The 23,375-nt window shown below is 40.9% G+C and overlaps 1 protein-coding gene across 2 annotated transcripts in view; it reads left to right on the plus strand.

The window, feature by feature from the left end:
* Nucleotides 1-684: 684 nt before the first annotated feature.
* The window catches only part of Creb5 (cAMP responsive element binding protein 5), a 387,517-nt gene continuing 364,826 nt past the window's right edge, over nucleotides 685-23,375 (plus strand). The window contains exon 1 of one of the 2 annotated variants that reach the window (XM_047562022.1): nucleotides 685-747. Coding sequence is in view for 1 of the 2 variants with exons in the window: in XM_047562021.1 (XP_047417977.1) it covers nucleotides 6,956-7,132 (177 nt within the window). In the remaining variant the exon portion in view is untranslated. Of the gene's footprint in view, nucleotides 748-6,911; nucleotides 7,133-23,375 lie in introns of those variants that run through there. The other variant, XM_047562021.1, reaches the window with a different exon arrangement.

Here is a 23,375-nt window from a genome sequence, read left to right on the forward strand (position 1 = left end):
GCGGGGTATTTGGAAAGGGTGGGGGCTGTGTAATTCAAGTAACTGTGCAAGATAAGGAAGTTATTCCCCTGGGGGTGAGGTGGGGTGATGCGGTGAAGAGGGGTGTCCAGGGAGTGCTCAGAGAAGCCAGCATGCAGGGAACACTGCAATGAGGTCATGACTGTCGCAGGCAAAAGGAGCTGGACATCTCCTGATGGGGGGAGGGGGAGCGTCCCGCATTTCTATTTGCAGAAAGTCTGTTCCCACTTCCTTCAGCATCTTCTTCCCAGCTCCCCCTTCGGACCCCCAAATCCTTACACCTTTCAGACCCTACCAGGCCCTCCCACGGGAGAGCCCGTGTCTGCACCTCCTCCGTGGTCCTGTCTGAAACCATCAGGATTGTTTCCAAGCTGACTCACACCACTAATGTCAGGGAGCCGTGTCACACGGCGCTGGGCTCTGCAAGCTGTTGCTTGCGCGGTCGCCGCCGCCGCGGCCGCCGCCGCTCGCGGGCGGGTGCACCAGGGTCCGCTCGAGGGGCGGGGCACTGGGCGGGCCCGGGGAGGGCCCGCCCCCTTAGCGTGCCGGGCCCCGCCCTCTCTCCTTCCCTCCCCCGCGGACCGCAATGATTTAGAAGTTCAGGAATCCCACGTGACGTCACCGGGGGGGTGATGTAATGCACTCTAAATAGAATGTATTGTAATCTTTGCTCAGTCCAACGTGGTCCCTTCACCCGGGCTCCGCTCTTGCCTTCTCCACACTTGTTTGGTAAGTTCCTAAAAATACGGCTCGGCCACTTCTGGGGTTTTGCATTTAGGCACTTTTGTTGCACTTGCCGCGGGAGCCATCTCGGGAGTGTACTTGTTTGCAGGGGTTGGTTCTCGGCAGCAGCCGCGAGGTTATTTGGTCCAATGGGCAGGTCACAGGGCAAAGGAGTAGGGAAGATGCGATGCATATTTTTGGAGGGTGATCTGTGTTTGTAAACATTTTGGCGGACCAGAGGGAAGTCCGGCCCCAATTGCTGATGGACTGTGGAATTCTACTGTGTCCTGTGGCCATCCCAAGGACCCCACGCCGTGTCCGTCCGGGAGCGCGTCTTGGTGGCCGCTGCGCCGTGCGACTAGAGGGATGCTAACTGGAGCCAGCACCGTGTTCGCCGCAGCGTGCGTGCGTGTGTGGGAGCGCGCGTGAGTTTCCCTGACACGGGGAACAGTTATGAATCGGGGGTGTGTGTTTGCCTCCAGAGACCTGGCAAGGTGCGGAACCCTCCAGAAGTGTGGTCAAGCGGCGGCCGCAGCGGCAGCAGCGGAGACAACCAGCCTGGAGCCTCGCCCCGCGTAGCCTGCTTCCCAGTGATGCGGCGGAACCCCCGGAGAAAGTTTGCAAACTTCCAGCAGGCGCGGCAAGGACGCCGGGTCACCAAGGGGGCGGGCGGGCAAGCGTGCTGGAGGCTCGCTTTCTACCGGTACCAAGCCGGCTGTTGCCACCTCTCCCGCAGGGCTGCCCGCTGCAGCTGGTGGGCGCGCGCGCACCCGGGGAGGTGAGGTCGTCCTCGCTGGGCACTTGACTTTCGCTCCAGGCGCTCCGGGCTCGAGAGTGGCGAGGCTGTCTGTCAGCTCGCGTGCTCTTCTCCATCCGCCTCTTTCTCGCTGGCATCATTACCTCTTCACCGCCGCTGCCCCAAATGACAGCTCGACTCGAGCCGCTGTGGCGCCCAGACAGTTCTCAGCACCGGCGTTGGAAACCTTCCTCTGCGGCAGACTCTCAACCCAACCACTTAAACTTTTTACGAAGTTCTTAGAGGGGCAAGACGCGAAGGAACTGAAGAGATGTTTTCTCCCGGGGGCTGTCTGCCGCTTCTTTTGTGCCTTAGATTTATTTCTAGGGGGTGTATGATAGATAAAGCCCCCAACTTACCCTGAACGAGTGTCATCCCCACTTGATGCTTGCTCAAGGCCGAGAATTGGAGTGTGCTGCTTGTATGTTTCGTGGTCAGAGTCTGCAGAGTGTGTTTGATTTTTTTATTTTTCCCTCTTTCTGACATGTGTCAAGGAATAAAGGCTGGAAACAGGTCCATTACGTCATTCTGCAGGCCAGTAAGTGTTTGATTAACAGCTTCAGATACTCAAGGATTCAGGGGCTTAGAATGCTGACAAAGCAACTCTGCTTTTCACTCCCACCCCCCAATATACTCATGCAATTGCCCATTCCCTGGGCATCTTTATTAACCTCTCTTCCTCATCCCTCCTTTTCCACCCCTCCCCCGCCCACATCGTTATCACTCGAGACCGGCCTCCGCCTTTTACAGCTTTCCCTGGGGCGAACGCTGTCCCTGGAGTGTGGGTAAGAGCTTCTGGTGTCTGAGGGGACCTCAGTACCTGATCAGCGCACAATCTGCCCTTTTCTATTATTTAAGAAAGTCACCAGCAAGCCCCCTTCACCAGGGCGAAAATGCTCAGTCCTGATAGAAAAGGCATTTCAAGAAACGTTTAGAAGCGTTATGATAATACAGCGTCCCTGCGTCCCTGCCGTGGCTTAGGAAAGTAACACACCCACAGCAAACAAAGTATTTAACTTTAAACAGCGCCTGCTTAGAACCGTTTATCTCAAGAGGGAAGACTAAGGAGCCAGGAGCGAACTAAATCAGGTTTAGCAAAAAAGGATCGAGATGAAATGTTTTATTTCCAAAGTGAGGGAATGTGAGTGATTGAACTCAAAGTGCCATACAGTGAACGGCTGCACGTGTTGCTTTCTTGTTCTTAACCTTAAGTTTCTATGCTTAAAGAGGAAGCTACGTACGCAAGTCATTTAATTGAGTCAGAAGCTCCCTATCAGGCAGTTGAAATAAAAACCCTGTGTGTGATTTGTTCAAGGGCTAAAAGTAAAAAGAACTTTTTGGGTAGTGTGAAAACTGTGCAGCAGAAATCCAATAAAAATTTTACTAACAGGCTTTTGGATACAGGGGGACAGGGGACTAGGGTGCTCTCTGATTTGGAGCTTATGAAAGCTAAATAAAGGAAAATTTATATTCTGGATAGGTGGGAATTTCTTGAAGAACACATGTTTTGTTATCATCAGATCTACTTTCTTCAAAGTGAAAGCTGTGCTGTAGGCTAGGCATTTGTGCAACTCCTGTCTGGGATCTAATTGACATCCCTTCCCCAAGTTTGTGGCAGTATTTATTATTTATTCACATCTAGAGATGAAATAGTATACCCTCCCACAATACATGGGCATCTAAATGTTAAACTTCTTGTTTGTGAGCATAAACCCAAAGGAAAAAATGGCCCAGGTCACGGGCACTGGAGAGTGTGATTAATGATCAGTGATTTAGTGATCAGTGATTAGTGGTTTTATTCAAACTGTTACCTCTGACCAGAAGCACACATCAGAGGATTAACAGGCTCTTTAGATAAATGCTCATTAGTGGAAGGGGAAAAGCAAAGATAATAGGCATGCACCCAGGGACAACTTTCGAAGAAAATCATTCCCGTCTTCAGAATAATAAGCTCTATTAACAGAAAGCCCTTTTAATTTAAAACTGGCTTTTATCTTGTAAATCAAAGTTAGATGTAAAAGTTTGTAGTGCCATTATAACCTAAATTTTCCCATATCCACTAGATGTGGATTATCTCAGTAGCGATATTTTTTTTTTATTTAAATAAACAATTGGACCTTTAGAGCAGCTGAACACTGACAAGTTCTTAGCTCCCAGGGTTTGAAGGTGTCCCCCCTTCTGGGATGGGGCTTGCAGCTTGTGGACTAGATGGCGCACTGTTATTTGGTGGTGTGTGCTGCAGAGTGCAGGGGTGTGAACTGAGCATGTAGCTGCTTGTGAGGTGTTCCCTAACACCACAGAGTTGATTCTGTGCAGGGTTGAAGACTAGACAGTTCTACAAGTTTTTAGTCACATTTTCCATGTCAGTTAAATCTAGGGAGTTCAAGGCTACTGGAAAAATTAGTCTCATTACTAAAAGAAACTTAGAGAACGAGGGAGTGAGAGGTACGGGAGTCCAGGAGGTACCTCTGGGTTGCAGAAGTGAGTGTAAACTACGAGACTTTTTTTCTCCCCCTTTTTAGTAAGAGCTAGTTTCACAGTCTTCTGGTCTGAAATACTGAGGCAAATACTCAGAGATTTATTTTCTTACTAATCTTGCTGGTGAAAAGAAGTTACTAGAAAGGAAGAAAAAAAACTGATTTGGTGACTGCAGGAAGCAACACGTTGCTGATTTTATTCTCCAGATAATGGTAAGAAGATGTTTATTACTGCTTATTAATGCAGAGAAAGAACTTGGCACTTGGTTAAGTGGGGTCAGTCTCGTGTTTTCAGTGATGGAATTTAGAAATGAATTTCTTAGCAGGGAGTTTTAATGTTACTTTGATTAGTTTCCTGGGACTTATAGCATTTTGTGTGAAAGGTGTTGTGTGTGTGTGTGTGTGTGTAAGAAAATCATGAGTTCTGATAAAAATATGCAATGAAGCATGTTAAGTAATGTGTCAGGTAAGAATTCCCTTTTCCACAAGCTTTTATGAATCACTTCAACAATTACTTGAGTTTTAGTAAGAGTTCTTTTTAAAAATAAAGCTAAAAATTAGAAACAAAACAATAAAACCCCATTTCCCACCTCCAAACCTAGAGGTATACTTCCCTGAAGAAGGATGCTGTTGGTTGTCGGTTATTACTTTGGTTTTAAATTTTAAAAAGAACTCATTATGTTTCCCCCAATTTTTCCCCTCATTTTTCTTTGCTCATAGCATTTTATATAGATTTGGTATTTTTTGAGTCCTTACTGATTCATGTTGATCTTTCTTTTTCAACTTCACTCAGAGTAAACATGTTTGATCAGTTGATAACATCCAAGCCAACTGACTTTTAAGGCAAATTACTGATATCCATAAATTGCCTGTCAAGTCAAAGTCAGTTGTAATGGTACATAGTTTATACCTGAGCAGACAGTGTAGAATGTTCCCACAAAAGTAGAAACCATGCCTTTATTTCTCTGTCTCTGTGATGTTGCAGTAGTCTGTCAGGGAGACTTTTCCTGAATAGCTTTTCAATTATAGTAAGTAGAATAATTTTGTTATAAATTATGTGCCAGTTTCCCACACCTGCATGTTCAAAACCAATCAATCATGGAGTTTCCATGGCTATTTGTACTGATGTCAGGTTCTCAGTCTTCTGGTTTCCTACTATAATTTACTTTTTAGTAGTGAAGTGTCATCATCCTATAGTATTTCCTTAGCATTTGGGGTTTTCCTTGTCAACTGAAAATTGTTTTGTGGGAGTGTGGTGATAACATGGATCCTTGAATGTGCACTTTGTATCGGCGGTAGTTGGTTTTCTTCTGGTTGTATCTGTAGATTAAAATTAGGATTTGAGTGGACTTATTATTTTTGTCATCTTTCCTTTTTTTCTTCTTCACTTCAAAGCATTGCTGTTAGTCACAGATTTAATGTGATCATGGCTGGTGTTTCCCATCTATATGCTGCTTTTGCTTCGTACAAATTGGATTTCTACAGCAATTTAAGATCTTTTTTTAGAGGCAGCTTTCTTGGATGAAGGTGGAACAGTGATCTCAGTCAATTCATTATCTTGTCCAATTTGACTATCAGCTGCATTATGGGAATCAACCAATGCTTTTATAAATTAGTGCTTAAAAATTTAAAACTAGGTCTATTTCTCCGAATTCTTTTTAAGAAAATTATACAATTGAGATAAGGTAATAGACTCAGGAGTAGCGGCTTCAAATATTTAAGTGTGAGAAAGAAGCACTTTCATATATGCTAGGCATACTTAAAGGCAACAAAAAAACCTTTTTATGTTGCTGTTTGTAAACGAAATAATCTATCTATGTTGTGGTAATGCTTTAAGTAGAAAGTCTTGCACTTTAAAAATGACCTCATGTTTCATGTTTTCACTAAAGAGTTATTACATTTTATAATTAGGAAAAAAATGGCAATTACTGCTTTTGAGTATCTATTTGTATTCCATCTTTGCGAGTCATGAAAAAATTCAGAGAAAAAGAAAGACTTTTAGAAATTACCAAGTTATGATAATACTTCCAGAAACATGTTTAAAAGTTTTGAAGCCCTTATTGAAGGCTCTGGCACTTTCAAAGTAAAACATAAAGTTTAGGATAAATTTGTGAAGGTATAAAATATTACTTGAACACCTAGATTTTTTTTAGGGCTCGAGATGTAGCTCAGTGGCAGAGCACTTATCTAGCATGCGTGGGTCCCTGGGTTCAATTCCCAGCACCACAGAAACAAAACAAACGAAATACATATTTTAGTTACTTTTTTTTTCTATTTCATTAAGGTTTCTATTTCTAATCTCTACCCTAAAATTAGTAAAGGTGGACAACTATCATGTTGGTATTTGATTTGAACTGGTCTTGGAGGGAGCGAAGAGTTCCTATGGGCTTGGAGAGTCTGATGGTGAGACAGAAAGCTTGTGGCTGAATGCAGATATTGGATTTAGGGGTGATCCTCCTAGCAGACCTCTTCGTTGAACAGAGAGTACCCCAAGACCTGGGGATATCTCCTAAGTCATCCAAGGTTCAGAACTAGAGAGTGCCAAATGAGGCCTGGAAGCCTGGTCCTTTTCTCCAGGCAGGATCCTTTTCCCACAAACTGGGCTGTCATAAAAGCCCTTGACAGGGAATAAAGCATAATCCACCACGAGTTTAGATGCTTTGCTCTTTTCAAGCCTTTTGCCACTAACATTTCAAAGACAAAATTTTTATCAGATCTTTTGAATGACTGCCTTGATCATATGAACTGTAGTTTTTATTCCATTAATTCTTATATATAATGGCAGTGTTAATTTTTTTAATATTGGCCTGCCTCATTGATTTTATTTTAAATTCTTCTTCATTACTGTTATTAGACACACCTTATGAAATCACACCATCCGGATTTCATTTGAGAGTCAACACTGGGAAAACCTAAAAATGGTCTAAAAGACCATCTTGGAATGAAGCAGTCACTTTCTTTACTCTCTGTGTTTTATTGTTTTTCAGGAAGGGAGCTGAAAATTATTTCAAGTTCATATAAATCATCTTTCTTTTTGTCGAATAGAGCAACAAGTACTCTGTTCACTCTAGCAGATGAACTTTTGCCCAGGACCTGTCGGCATATATTCTCTTTCCAGGTCAGTTTTGAAAGTGCGTGGAGGTGAACATCACTCTGTGAGAAGTGAGTTGCATCTGGAAGTGTGCTCTTTGAGGTCTGACTGGCCAAACTTGACTTCTCATAACTAAGAGAAATCATGCATGCAACCCAGAGGACTCCAGAGCACAAATATTTTATTTAGGATGATGTTTAGGATGATGTTTTATTTATGATGCTGTATTTAGGATGGGTAGCAAGAATGTCTCAGTAGAAATCTTGAATGCTTCTACTGGTTGTGTTGTTTGACCTCACCCACAGGTTTCTTTTCCAGCTTTTGCATGAACGTTTAATATCAGAATTCAGGACTCTTTTATTCTTTTTTTACACTGAGGAGTCCCTATTTTACAGGCATGATTTATCAAATACAACACATTTAAGCCAGTTTTATGCTCTGCTGGCTTCATCAGTGGGAAAAGCATAAGCAACAACAACAAAAATTTTAGTTTTTGTTTGAATTAACTGAGTGTAGAAGAAATACATTTAATCTCCATTTGCCAGATTTGGTAGGACCATTGCGCTTTATCAAAACAAGATTTTTTTCTCTTTGAGTGTTTGGTTTTTAATAACCAGATACTAATCCATGCCCCAGAGGGCAGAGGCAGTGAGGAGAAAGTCCATTTTCACCAGGGGATCTAGGTGAAGAGGCTGATTTGCCTCACTGCAAAGACAACATTGTCCAGAAAAACATTGACTCTTGGGAGGAAAAACAATATTGTAGACTCAAGCTTCTAAATTCTGAGCAGGGAATGATGATGAGTCGAAGATGGCTCTCAGAGTGCTGAGGGCCTCTGGGGTCATTTTCCCAACTACAACATGCCGAATGATCTTTTCATCCATTTTCTGCATTTCCCTTATGCTCATGTGTCTACATTTGTTTTTTGACATCTGTTCTAACTGCTCTGCTTTCAGGGGTAGCCTTACAATAACTAATCACAAACGTGTGCACAACAGAGAGGCGCTATTTTCCCATCAGGGCAATCTCTTATAATATTGCATCTTAGAAGAAATAATTAATGAGACAACAGAGACCAAGTTTGAAGTCCAATTGATGGCATTGTAACTTTGGTTGGCATAGGTGGCCCTGCAGCAATGTGCTTTATGGCAATAGGCAAAGCCTCCCTGGAAGAGGGAAGCCCTAAGTGCTGCCTTGAACCAATTAAGCTCCTCTGTCTCAGTTTCCTTATTTGTGATGAAAGGTCCTGACTGGAAGTGTCTGATGGTGGGAGCCACATATGTAATGTTAGATGAAGTAGCTATATGAAAAAAGTAAAAAGAAGCAAGTGATGTTCTTTTTGATAACATATTTTGTTTAACCTAATATATCCAAAATATTGTCATTTTCATATATAATCAACATAAAAACGTTAATGAGATACTTTGCATTCTTTTGTGGGTGGGGTACTAAACTTTTGAAATCCAGTGGGCATTTTACTACCACAGCGAATCTCGATTTAGTGTAGTTACATTTCGAGTGCTCAATAGTTACATGTGGCCAGAGACTACAGCATTGGACAATGCAAGTCTGTATCATGGTTCTTAATCCTGGCAGCCCAAGGGAACCACCTGTGGAGTTTATTAAAAATACTGACACCCCCACCCTTCGGCATGAGATTCTGATTTAATTGGTTGGGGTTGGGGCCTTGGCCTCTGTATTTTTTAAAAGCTCCTCTAGAGTTTCTAATGCATAGCAAAGGTTGAGAGCCACAGTTCTAACTGATCTCTAAGGAATCTTCTCTAATATTCTATGATTCTATTTAAGGAAAGGGATTGCAGTAAAGCGTTCATTCAGAGTTCAAGGGCAGCAAGCAGTTGTTATAGGCATCCACACCCTTCAAAGCATGTTGAAGCAAATACAATTAATAAAAAAAAAATTTACAGAATGAATAATTTGGAAGATAATTCTTTGTGCCAGACATGAGCTCTGTTTCATATAAGTTGCAAATATGGGCGTTTTAAATGGTCTGCTTCCCTAGAAATCTGTATTTAAAATTTGATTTACATGCAGCTTTATAGAAAGTCTCTGTTTTGGAAGAGGTCAAAATCCCCACATTTCAGTTATTTGGCCAGGTACTACTTGATTTAACTGTTTTCGGAGGGAAGATCTTTACTTCATTCAAGACAGCTGGATTCCCCAGAGGGTTTTTTTTTTTCCTTCTGAGATTTTAATAAGCTTTATGCCATCGCCTAGACCAAACTTGCTTCTGTCAAGATGTCAGTTACAACCCTCTAGACTGAAGGGACTCATGCCACTTGTTGCCTTTGAAAGTATTAGAAGAGCTGATGTTTCTCAGTGCACACCAGTGTACATACACATACTGTGTATTCACTAAAGGATGTAAAGAATAAAAAGTTTCCCAACTCTTCACACATCTTTTTGCAAAGTCAACAAGCAGCGTTGCTTGAGAAGGGGAGGAGACAGCCGGTTGTCGGTCCCTTGTGACTTCATGCTGCTGAGAACCTCTGCATTCCCGAATTCATGAGTCATTTCACCCTGACCCTCTCTCCTTATCCCCTGCAGAGTCATCTATTTCCAAATACGTGTCTAGTTGACCATGTGCTTTAAAAATATGACTTAAAACCAGTTTTAGACACAACATTATATATTTTTTTACACTCTGCAGTGATAATATTTGCGTTTCCTGTACTATCATTCATTGGAAGAAATTTACCCTCCATTAATTAACACATAGCTCTTATTCCCATTTTATAGATGGAGAAACTGAGGAAATGATGAGAGTTGGCATCGGGCTCACTAATTAGATATGTGGTCAGTGTGAGAAAAATGTTTACATTTATTAGGGCCATGTAACCGAAATATAAGCACTACTCTGGGTGGACTCCAGGTAGGGATTTTCCAACTATTTCACTTGTCTCTGTCATTATAAATAACACTCTTTCTGTTGCTTTCCCACACACTCTTTGCACCTAAATGGTTTCCTGGCTAATAGTTCTTGTTCCCCACCTTCAGGCTACATGTACCTGGATTGATTAACAAATACACAGGGTATATTAACCTCTTAACTTAAGATCTGTTCTAAAAGTTGCATGGAGACATCTGTTGCAAACCTGTGTTTTTTGTGGTATCTAGGGAAACTTTCTCTCAGGCTACATTGTGATTGACTGTTAGAAGACTCTGTGGAGAGACATGGAGATTAATGATGTTAAGTTGCTCATCTGTTTTGGGGATTGAAGGTAAAGGGTTTTTGCTATTCATTCACTGAGGCAAGATAAACTACAGCCCAGCTCCTGAAAGATCTTTCATAAAACACTTTAGCTCCTGCTAAGCCAATGGACTGTCTTCCCACTTGGTCTGTTGCCATCTGCTTTTGAGATTTGGTTTTCGTTTTCTTCTAGTACTGATGGTGTGTTGGATTTGGTCAACAAACTCTGTGCCCCTGTTTTCAATGGGTGGGATATAAGTTTTGATCAATAGTACAGTTTATGACAATAAGGACCAGCACATTACAGGGTATATGCTTGTAAATAACTTGTCATCTGTTTTAGGATGCTTCGGATAAACTGTTACCCATTTAGGATAAATACCCATTTGTAACATTGATTTAGGTACATATTGTTGATTAAAGATGTTACTAGATTTTAAAAATGAAAACCGTATTTAAGACACTTTTTTTTTCCCCTAATGAGGCCTGTCCAAGCACACACTGTTTACAATTTCATCTTCCAGTTTTGCGAAGCCAGATGACTAACAACCACCATTCTTAGTGTTGTGCCCTGTGGACGTCATGAAGGGTGAGGGAGCACAGTGTTTTGGCACCATGAAGCAGCGTGTAATTTGAAATTGTACTTTTTGCTAAATACCCATGCTAATCTCCAAACCATTCAAAACATTAAAAAGCCAAAACAAAACAGTGGGCTCTGCTGACTGGATGGAGGCCGCAGTAGCAGAGAAGTACGATTATCATTATTGTTTTCATTTGCTTCAGAAGCATTTACAAAAATCAGGGAGAAAAAAAAAATTACACATCATTACTTGGCATGTCCTATGGAAGGGACGTTCTTAAGACAGGTTAACCCTTTAACCCAAGGCCCATTTTTTATTCTTTCTGGGAAAAAAATATATTTTTAAAGCACTAATGCTATTTAAAAGGAAGACTGAATAGTGATTGATGTGGATGGTTTATATTTAATATTGAGCACACATTTTAGGAGCTCTCTTGAGGAATTCTGTTTCTTAAAACAGTTTTGGTTATTTAATGCCTTTTTTTTTTTTAAAAAGAGGATTTTCAAGATTGGTTCTGCACTAATGTGAATGTATTTGCCATTAGTGAACTGTACACTTAAAAATTTTAAGATGGTAAATTTTATGTTATGTATATTTTATGCCAATTATTAAAAAGGACAATAAGGTTTGCTTGTACCCATTCCCCAGATAGGGAAGTAGATCACACAGAGCACTTATTCCATGCTAGGTGTAGTGGTGTTCGTGTTCTAATGGAAAGGTCAAAGTCTAAAGAGGTCCTTTGCATTTTGGACTAATGCAGAGAAGTGATGTGTGTGTGTGTGTGTGTGTGCGTGTGTGTGCATGTGCGCGCATGTGTGTGTGCACATGTGCACAGTGATTCTGGCCTATAGAACAGTCCAAGGAAGCCAAGAGTGAGGCACGTGGGCTCTCTTCTGGAGACTGGCTTGGATCTGGGTGGGCCCTATGCATAGAAAGCCGAATCATTTACCTTGAAAACAGCTATTCGGCCTTACTTTTCCCTTTCTCCTTGGATTTACTTGACTACCTTTCTTAGCACAGGGTTACATTCAGCTATGATCAATGAAAACAGTCAGGTACAGCAGCTTTGTAGGTTATGTCATGGAACATAAACCCACACTTCACAGTGACACTGACCAGTGAGAAGTTGTTTACAGGGGACAGTCTGGGAGTTGAAAGTTCTGGAAGCAGATCTTAGGTGGAATGATGGAGGAAATGGGAGATATTTGACTTGGACGGGAGAAGGCTCAGGCTCGTACCTAGCATCAAAGAACACTCTGTGGACAAGAATACTATTTTCTGACTACAGGGAGAAATAGTGAAAATTGGAGGAAAGGGGGTGTTTTGCATGGGGGAATGGAGTTTGCTGTGTTTACCATTTTGGCTCCAAAAAGAGGTGAATTTTGAAACAAGTAGACCTATACATCAATGCAAATGGACTGTCTCTGAAGTCAGTGACCTCCCTGGCTGTTATAAGCAGAGTTTCTAGAAGCAACATGAAAAAAGACTGAGCCAGTTGCTCCTGGCCTTGCTAGGAGCAAGTTTCAGAAACATGCAACTGGCACATGTTCGTGAGAGGGTTCCTGGATTCAGAAACCATAGACTCCACAATGGAAACTCCTTGGACTCCGAAGTTCTTTGTAATGCTATAGTATTAAACACACAAACCTGAAACTGCTGTGGTTGAATGTGAATAGTTCAGCCTACATGCATTTGTGAACACGTTTTGCATGCACAGTTAGTTGGTCCTGCCTGTGGGTTCCCCAAGTACAGATTCAACCAACCTTCGGTGGATTAAAAATATATGAAAAAAAAAAAATGGCATCTCTACTAAACATGTAGGTTTTTTTCCCCCTTGTGATTACTCCTTAAATAATATAGTTGTTATGATTTAGATCGTAAATATCCCTCAAAGGCCATTTGTTGAAGACTTGGTCTCCAACTGATGGTGTTGTTCGGAGGTGGTGGAACATTTAGGAGGTGGGGCCTAGTGGAAGGAAGTGAGGTCACAGGAGATGTGACCTGGAAGGGGATGAACTTATAGCATCAAGGGTGCTTTTTGTTACCAATAAGTAGCAATAATCACCAATAAAACTAGAAGCGCTCTTCCTACTAAAATATCAGAGCTTTGCTTGAGCTGAAGCTTCTCTGTGTGGTGGTCTTGGGGGTGGGGAGGCTCTTGCTGAAACACCTCCCTTCCTTCATTAGACACTTACTGAGCATCTGTTTTGTGCCAGGTCCTAGGGTCTGGTGATCACAATGAGATATAGTCCTTTATCTCAAAGAACTTACTGTAGGGAGAGATGCCAAATAAATCACTGTAATTTAGTGTTTCGGGGGGGAGGCAGTTCTGGAGGCAGATCACCCTGTATAGGGGGTGTCGTGGTTTAGGTAAGAGCAGATGGATTCTTGGAGTAGATGGTGCCAGATTCAAAAGCCACATAAAAAGGAGAATCAATATGACTGAGGGATTGATCAGCTAGAAGAGGAGGGAAGAGAAAAGAAGCTGCTCATTCTGGGAGAAGATGGAGTCAGAATGAGTCTGCCTCAGTCATGAAGCTCGGGCCATCTTTCAGGTGGTGTAGGAGGGGAGGGTCACTGGGCCAGGGCTTATGTTATAGTCCTTGAAAGAAAAAATAACTGGAAAATAAACTCAAGAGCAACCCTAATTAAACATTGTAATGTATCCATTGGGTCTCATGGCAATACAGTTTGGAGAGCTGGGTTCACAGAGTAACCCCCATAGGCAGAGAGGCACCCCTCCTTCCAAGGCGGCACTCACGGGGGTCCAGGGTGTGGTGGGGCTTATTAGTGTCCTGGGTTTGCTCTAACAAAATAGCACTAATTGGTCAATAGAAATTTTATTCTTTCACAATTCTGGAAACCAAAAGTCAGAAATCTAAGCAGGATTGGTTCCATCTGAAGGCTGGAAGGGAGAAGCTGTTCTAGGCCTCTCTACTTGGTATGTGAATGGCCACCTTCTCTGTCTTCATGTGGTCTTCCCTTTTTGTAGCTGTCTCCGAAGTCCCACCCCCACACTTTTTAAAATTGGTGCATTATAGTTGTATATAATGGCAGGATTTGTTGTTACATATTAGTATGTGCCCATAATATAATAAAAGTTCTCTTTTTTATGAGGACAACAGGATTAAAGCCTGCCCTAACGACCTCATTTAACCTGATAGGTTGGTCAGTACCTTATCTCGAAATAAAGTCACATTTGGAGGTACTGGAAGTTAGAACTATAACATATTTCTTTTTTAGGGGACATAGTTCAACCTGTAACAGCACATGTGCCACTAAAGAAAACCGCACTCAGGGCCTGGACCCTGTGAAAACTGGCAGATTCGGAATGATGTAGATTATAATCAGACATTTTTAGCATGAGGGAAAATAATACTCCAGTGGACCACAGAACTATTTGGAACAGCTCTTCAGAGATGGGGGTCCACATATTGCAGGTTAAGGACAAAGCCAGTGGGCTGTAGTTGTGACTCAGTGGTAGAGCACTTGCCTAGTTACGTGTAAAGTGCTGGGTTCAATCCTCAGCACCACATAAAAGTAAATAAATAAAATATAGGTATTGTGTCCATCTACAACTAAAAAAAGAAAAAAAAAAGCCAGCAAAATAAGAATGTCTAAAAAATAGATATAAACAGGTTGCACTGATTAATGAATTTGCTAATGTGTTCTTGGTTTGGCCTTGAATTTATCTCAAGCGTTTATGAAAAAGCAAAATGCCAAAAGGGCAACACCAACTCTTTACCTTGAGAAGAAAGAATTAAAACCAACTATAATTTGTCACCCTGGCAGCCTTAACAATTATTGTTTTGATATGCTAAAGGTTCCTGACAAGGACAAAAACCACCAGTTCTCATAAACACACACATACATATACATACCAGATTGGGTATAGATGTTTCAATGTAGGAAGGAAAAAAAAAAAGATTTTCTGGTTGTTGATGGACAATTTGTGCCTATGTGCTATTTCTCCATTTCACAATAAAAACAAAGAAGAAAAAATTCTGCACTTAGAAAACACATTATAATAAAATGACAAGTGACCCAATTAAATATTGGGCAGGGGCTATAGAAATAACTAAATGGTAGAGTGCTTGCCTAGCATGTGAGAGGCCCTGAGTTTGAGCCCTAGCACCATTAAAAAAGAAAAAAAAAAAAAAAAGAGACAATGGATCTATTAAGGGAGTTTTTCAAAGATATACACACAGACAATAAGCACATGAAAAGATGTTCAGCATCACTAGGTACCAGGATAATACAAATTAAAACCACAGTGAGATACTCCATCCTGCCTGCTAGGATGACTAAATGAAAAAGACAATAACAAGTATTGATGAGGACCTGGAGTAATTGGAATTTCATACATTATTGGTGGGAATGGCAATGGTATGGTCACTTTGGAGGACAGGTTGGCAAGAAGTTAACAATAAACCTTATAACCCTGTGATTCCACTCCTAGTTATACCCCAAGAGAAATGAACACATATGCCCATACAAAAACATGACTGTTCACGACAAGATTAACTGTAATAACCAAAAAGTCAAAGCAACCCAAAGTCCATCAACTCATGAGTGGATAAACAAAATATGGCTTATCTACATATTGGAATAGTATTGATAAAAAGAAATTAAGAATGACATATACTACCATATGAATGAATCGTGATCCCTTTCTGTTAACAAAAAAGAATTCAGGTACCACGGACCTTATATTGTATGATTCCATTTACTTGAAGGGTGCAGAATAGGCAAATCTGTGGAGACGGAAGATAGATCTGTGGCTGCCTAGAGCTGGGGGTGGGGTTGGGAGCTCAGGGGTGACAACTGAAGGGTGTGTGATTTCATTGTGGATTGAACATGTTCTAAACATCTTCTAAAATTGATCACAGTGATGGCTGTCCATACCCATGAAGAGTGCAAGGCTATTGGATTATATATTTTAAACAGGTGAATGTGTGATATGTGAATTTTTTCTCATGAAGCTATTTTAAAAAGATAACACATCACAGAGGAAAATATAGTATGTTGAATTCAGTTGGAATATATGCCAAATAGGATATTTTGATCCAACCACATTTATGCTTATTTGGGATAAGTGTATCATGATGAGCCATGGAGAGGGGTTGCTGGGAGCATTACAGACCTCAGTAATAGGAAGTCAACTATGAAAATTTTTACAGCATGTATCATATGTGACCAGCCTACACCTCTTTCCTGGGCGAGAGTCTTAGCATCCAAATGGACCCTAGATGGACTCCTGCTCTTCTTTAATTCTCAAATGGCTCAAATACCAATCCTCATGCTAGTTCTCCTCCTGACACGCCCATTTCAGTGGGGCCACCACTGTTCCTTAGGCTCCCAACTTGAAGTTCATAACCATCACTGACATTGTCTTTTTTCCCAGCATCTTGAACTTGTCACTGCCAAGACTCCCCCTGAGCAATGTCCTGTGACTTTTGTCCTTGTGCTATTTTTCTAACCAGTTCCTTCTATGAACTGAGAATTAAGGAGAACAGAATTATTTATTGAGCCTTTATTAGGTCAACTTTCTTGTTCAATCTGCCATTTCGATTTTTATGATAGACCAACCCACCAAGGAACTAGAATTAAGCTCTTGTATAGATGAGTGAGGCTCAGCAGTTAAGGGAACATCTCGTGGCCACCTCCAGCGCACTGGAACCACATGCACACCTGCATACAAGTGAGCATGCTCTCTCTCTCTCTCTCTCTCTCTCTCTCTCACACACACACACACACACACACACACACGAACACACTCACCTTCTGCCTGGAGAAACACCCTTCTCCAAGGTCCATCTCAGTCATCACCTCCTGATCTCCAAAGCCAAAACCAGAATATAAAATTAATTCATTCCTTAGGGCTTTGTTAACATTTTCCTTATGACTTCTTTTAGACCGTGTCTTCTAATTGTGCTTATTCCTGTGTTCACCATGTATTCTTTCTACTGAATGGGAAGTCCCATAACTGCAAGAACTGAATGTTTCAGTTTCAATTTCCTTCAGAGAACCTTGCATGTCCTCTGAAGAGAGTAGGTGGTTGATTCATGCTGAGTGATCGGATGAAAGGGACTCTTGCATATTGTTGCTATGAATTTCCTATCACCAGTATGTGACATTTGATGGCTGCTGAGTGTTCCTGGATAGCAATGGCTACGGGAGGATTTACAAGTGTATTGATAAGGTCACCTTCCCTCAGCATCACTTTATTTTAAAATTTTGTATTCAAAGAGATGTGGTTATAATATCTTAGAAATCTAAAAATGGGGGTGGATAAATCGCAGAGATTCTCACAACTCTAAGGAATCACTGACTTACCATTTTTACATTTCCTTGCATGCCTTGGCCAGAGGTGAACCTAACTTCTGAATAGTTTTAATCATAGCATTGACACATTTTAAAATTCTGCTTTCTTCACTTAAAATTCTACCACAGACATTTTTTCATGTTGCTGCCTAGTTTTCAAAACTGTGATTATACATGATATTCCATTGAGTTGCTATACCATAATTTCTTAACCATTCCCTATTGTTTGACATTTAAATGTGCTGTGGATTTTTTTCATGATTATAAAAAAACACATGACCAGTCTTTTGGCAAGGAAAGTACTCATCTCCTTCCCTGTATCTGGTTGAAAAATTCTTCCTTTAAGATATAGCTTGGGCAAAATTGTGACAGAGACCAAGTTTGTCTTGGGCACCCTCATGCTCCTCTTCTTCCTGTGTCCTTGCTTCTTCTCTTCTGGACACATTCTAGAAGTGCCTATTAGTGCCCATTGCTGGGACTCAGGGACCTGCCTTCTTCCCCCAGAGACAGACCTGTCTACTGTAAACCTCTTTCCTCCCTCCCCTCCTAGTCAGGCTTCCCTCTCCTCCTGGTGCTTCTTCAGAACTTCCATCTTAGATATTTGATACTCAATACATATCTTTTCTGGGGTTATAATTTCATTACGAGAGAATTTCTGGGGATGACATGACAACCCAACAAAGCACATGGTTAAAGTGGACCCTGGCTCTCTTTAGCTAGACCTCTTCCCAGTTCTAAGGAGATGATAATGAACCAAATGGACAAAATCTCTAAGCAAATAGTTGACCAGAAAATGCATCAGATAGTAAGTGCTAGAAAGAGGTCAAGCAAGTTGCATGGATAAGGTGTGCTCTTTCATCTTCCTGGGCAGTAGTACAGGAGGGCCTTGCTGATATGGTGACATAGGAGTACATAGAGAGAGGCTGAAGTGTGGGCCACTTCCTAGGGATATCTGGATAGAGTGTTCTAGGCAAGGGAGCTACTGGTACAAAGGCCCTGGTATGTTTGATGGTGTGTTTGAGGAACTCCAAGGAAATGGATGTGAACATAGTAGGGTCTTGTAGACCATGCCATGGACTTTGGGTATTAGTCTCAGCAATATAGGAAGCCAGTGGATAGTTCTGAGCAGAGATTCTATCATCTACAAAGCCCTCCCTTGTTGTGGTTGAAAAGAAGACCGTACTGAGTGAGGGTGGTGGTGGTGGGGGACTGGGTAAGTGCGGGGGAGATGGTGAGAACAGGGCTTATTTTGAAGGTAAAACAGACAGGGCTTGCTGATGGATTGGGTGTGAGGTCGTGTTAAGGTTTGCATCCTGAGACACTGGAAAGATGGAGCTACCATTAGTTGAAGATGGCAGTGGAAAAGGTTTGTTGTGGGGTACCAGGAATTCAGTTTGGGGAATATGTAAGGAAATGTTGAGTGGACAGTGAGATACTGAATATGGAAGGGGTCTGAGGTGCAGATACTGCTAGAATTGGGACCACGGCCTTGGGTATCGGACAGCCCAGCCTCCTCTAACAACACACAACCCCTTACTCAGTGGGCCCCAAACACTGGAATGTTCGGTCCTTGGAAACCCAACCCCTTCTCAGTCACAGGGCCCTTGCACATGCTTTTGCTTCTACTGTGACCATCTCTGCCTAGACAACCCCTGCATCTCCCTGATTCTAATCTAAATGAGGTCCTCCTTCATAGATCACTAAGAAAAACATTTTTTCTTCACAGCATTGAAACTGAAACTTTGAAACTTAGAAAAGAAAAAGAATTGAAGGCTTATGTGAACTTCCTAATCAAAATACCCCAACCTTCTGGGCGGTAATTTTCCTTGTTGGTAATCTTATTGCATCCTATGGACAGTTCTTTCCCAACATCCCAGACTATTGTATAGTGGCCTTTGAGAAGACCTATCACTTATCGCTTGCCATTTTACCAGGGCCTATGAGACCAGGCATGGCAGGGGAAGGGTGGGGCATGGTGTGGGTCTGAGCTGCCTGTGGCCTCCTCTGTTTTTCTATAAGAGGTCTGTTGCCTCCTTTCCTGGGAGATTATAGGAAACAATGGCTTAGGGAAGAGATTTGATTTACCAAGAAAGGGTTGTTAGCTCACAGAAGAGCTCTAGGCTTCTGTCTTTGGCACAGAGTAGAACTGTAAGAAAAACAGGATTCAATTAGGGAAAGATCTCCCTATTGTCTTTGAAAAAGCTATGTGGGATTTCAGAACGCCTGTGTTGTTTTACAAACACACTTGTTCTGTGAAAACATATTACACTTGTATGTAGAGAGGTTGCTGGTTGACTGATTGATTGATGTGTAAATATGTATAAGTTGGGGAGTTTCATAAATAAGGCCCCTCTTTTTAGATAATATTTTTTGGGGATGCATTCACTCAACAAATATGTATTGAGTGTTTACAGAACTCCTTATGGAGGAGGGCACTGGGAAAGCAGAGAAAAGGTCCTTGCTCTCATGGAATTCACAAAATTCCTTCACCTGTAAGATAGAGATTATAATACTATCTTCTTCTATAGTTGTTTTGAGAAGAATAAGTGGCCATGAATTTGAAAATACTATTTGGGTTTTAAAATGCCATATAAATTATGAGCAGCTATTATGATTGATGTACTGAATATTGCTATTATCCTCTTTGGGAATGAATTCTGAGTAATTATTTCTAATTCTGAATATCCTCCATTCATATACTTTCTAAGATATTACCTTAAAATTTAGGGAGCTAAATCTCCTTTCATTCTCATTCTAACAAAAAAGAAAAGAAAATGTTAAGTATATAGTTTGGGTTTTAGGTGATTGTATTAGTTAGCTACTGCTGTGTAACAAATTAGTTTCTGTAGGTCATGAATCTGGGTGTGGCTCTGTTGGGGTCTCTTATCAGGGTCTCACACAAAGCTGTAATGCAGATGTCTGCCAGGAACTGTGAGTCATTCCAAACCTCATCTGGGGGAAGATCTACCTCCTGACTCACATGGCTATTGCAGACTTCAGGCTCTGCCAGATATTGGTGTGACATCCACTCCCTACTACTGGGTACTCTTCATAGGGGGGCTTACAACAGGGCAGCTGGCTTCCCCAAGAGTAAGCAAAGGCTCTAAGAAGGAGAAAGTGAGAGATGGAAGTCTTAGTCTCTTTTTGTAATCCAGTCTCAGCAGGAAGTGACCTCCCTTTTCTGTTCATTGGAGGCAAGTCACTAGGTCGAACCTGTACTCTGGAGGAGATTATGCAAGTGTCACCAGCAGGTGGGCTCCTTAGGGGACATATCAGAGACTGCAAGTCACAGAAGTACTTGTGAACAACACCACAAGTTAGTGCTGTGTCTGTGGCACTAATAATGCGGTCATGTTCGAAATGACAGAAATAAGAGAAGCAGTTTCCCGAAGACACAACAGTGGGGACAGGCAAGGAAAACTGGTACTCAAACCTTCTAGATTTAGAATTAGAACCAGTAAAGAATCCTGATTCCTTCTTTTACTTCTAGCACTCACTCTTCTTTGCATATTTACCACCTCTCCATTGAGAAGGAAAGCATTTGGAAGGGAGGTAAACAAAGGTCAGTCTTTCCTAAGCAAGAGTAGTGAAATTAAATTTTGTTCATTTAAATTTGCTAGTTCAGATTGGGATGTCATCCATTCACTTCATTACTTTTTTTTAAATCTTAACTTCTACTTTATTACTGAGTACTTCCATATACATACAAAAACATAAATTTCATATTCTCGTATAAGGTTTTCATAGTTGTAATCTGTGTCTGCACAATTTTGAACTTCACTTTTTTACTTAGTTTATCACAAGTCGTTTTCATCTAACAAGGTAGTTTTATTTTTATTTTTTAATTAATTTTTTATTTGTTCTAATTGGTTATATGTGACAGAATGCATTTAGACACATTGCACACAAATGGAGTATAACTTCTCATCCTCTGACTGAACATGGTACTGAGTCACACCAGTAGTGTAATCATACATGTATGAATTACTTCTGATCTACACTTGAAACCGAAGCCCCTGGGTTCAATCCCCAATCCCCAGCACTGAAAAGAGAGAGAGAGAGAGAGAGAGAGAGAGAGAGAAAGAATATTATTCCAGGTATAGAAGAGTCCTAGTGCTATGCAAACGAGTGAGTTTTTTTTGTTTTTGTTTTGTTTTGTTTGTTTGTTTTGGCCATAGTTTAAAAAAAAAAAAAGCCAGTTATGGTCAGTGCATAGTGGTAAAGGGGCAGATGCTCCAAGATGAGGTTGGAGACCTGGGCAAATATCCGGTCACGTGAGGTGTGGTGAGCCAGTTGGGTGTGTAGATTTAAATCTAAATGCAGTCTTACAAATCATTGCAGGATTTGCAGGATTTGGGGGTGGCTGCAAACAGCTATGATCTTTTTGTTGTGGTGGTGGTTCTGATTGCCTTAGCTATAGCACATCCAGCTGCTATTGGAAAGAGATTCTGACAACTATTAGCCAAAAGCCATGTTTGGGCAAACATAATATGAGCACTGAAACTTTATAATTGGATGTTATAATTATGCCATGTGTATCACAGAGTTGAAGGGTTGTGTATTTTGACTGGCCAATGGCTAAGGCAATGTGGCAGAGGCATTTGGAAAGAGGTCCTCACATCCCAGGGATTCCTAGTATTACATTAGTTTCATGTGATGGAACTTACAAGAAACTCATTCAGAAAAACACCCAGTGTAGGAGTCACTTGGCATATCCTGTACATATCTTCTGGAACAAGAAACATTCATTTTTTTTTGGTTGTGTCATTTACGGCTTTTGCCTGTGACTTTTTTGCAAGGCAGCAAGCACACAGGCAATTTGGCAGTGGTCACCTGGGGTTTTAAAATGAGAGCACATTATTTAAAATAGTGGTCTTGGTAACTTCTCTTTCCTCCAGATTTTTCCCTGAAGCTGACCTTGTGAGAAAAACGATCTGAAAAGAAACAGGGCATCTATTTTTCTTGAAAGAGTAACTGGGGATTGTTTTAACATGAAAATGGAAAGTTTTAACAGGGAATGAACCAATCCCAGTTCCCAGATGGACTGGCTGAGTCAAGATGAATGTTAACTGGCTCGAACCGAAACAGTGAAAAATGATAACTTTATCTCAAGTTCAGAGATTCCTTGCTTTCTTTTTGAATTTTTAAGGTAAATTTTACTATTTTCTAATTTAAAAATACTCTTCAAAATGCAGAAAAATATAAAGACAAGTCTAACCAAAGATAATGACTGTTGGTGATTTTGATGTTTTTCCTTCCTGTAACCTGTCTTTATACATCCATATCATCTAGTTATAGTTCAGAGAGCATTTGCAATTTTGTCTTTGGATTTTTTTTTCTGCTTAGCATAAAATTTGTGAACTTTTCCTCAAGGTCATAATTTATTTTTTGAAAACATTTCTTTAATGGCGACGTAATCTTCTATTTGTCATAATTTACCTAGACCAAATGCTTATTGGATGCATAAATTATTTTGAACTTTTCCCTGGCAATATATAATATTTTGATGAACCTTCTTGCTCATAACCCCTCACCAGTATCTCTTCTTTTTCCAAAGGAGTTTTTCCAACAAGTGGACTATATAGATAGAGTTTGCTAAATTGTTTTCAAAACAGCTTATACCTGTTGCCTCTGTGACATCCAGGCAATGTGACCGTGCTAAGATTTAGGTGTCATTATTAATTTTTTTCCAATTTATTAGGTGAAAAATTGTTTTAATTTGCTTTTAATCAACTAAAAGGGACATTGAGTATTTTTTCCATGTATTTGTTGGCAATCAAATTGCCCATGCATGTGTCTCTATCTTTTGGCCATTTTTTTTTTCCTCTCAGAGCATTTATATTTTGCTTATAGAAATTAACCTTTTTGAAACATGGAAAGGATATGTTCCATAATCTTCAAAATTTAGAAATACAAGTAGAACCATATACTTTTTAAAAAACATGTATTTTTTAGATGTTAATAGACTTTAATTTTATTCATTTATTTATACGTGGTGCTGAGGATCCGAACCCAGTGCCTCACACATGCTAGGCAAGTGCTCTACCATTAAGCCACAACTCCAGCCCCCCTCATATATTTTTGATACCAAAGGTTTTTTCAAAAAAATTTTTGTGGTTTCTAATTCCTGTTGTAGTGGTTTATTTATCAGCGTGTA

The sequence above is a fragment of the Sciurus carolinensis genome, chromosome 8 (genome assembly GCF_902686445.1).
Source record: "Sciurus carolinensis chromosome 8, mSciCar1.2, whole genome shotgun sequence".
Classification (NCBI taxonomy): domain Eukaryota; kingdom Metazoa; phylum Chordata; class Mammalia; order Rodentia; family Sciuridae; genus Sciurus; species Sciurus carolinensis.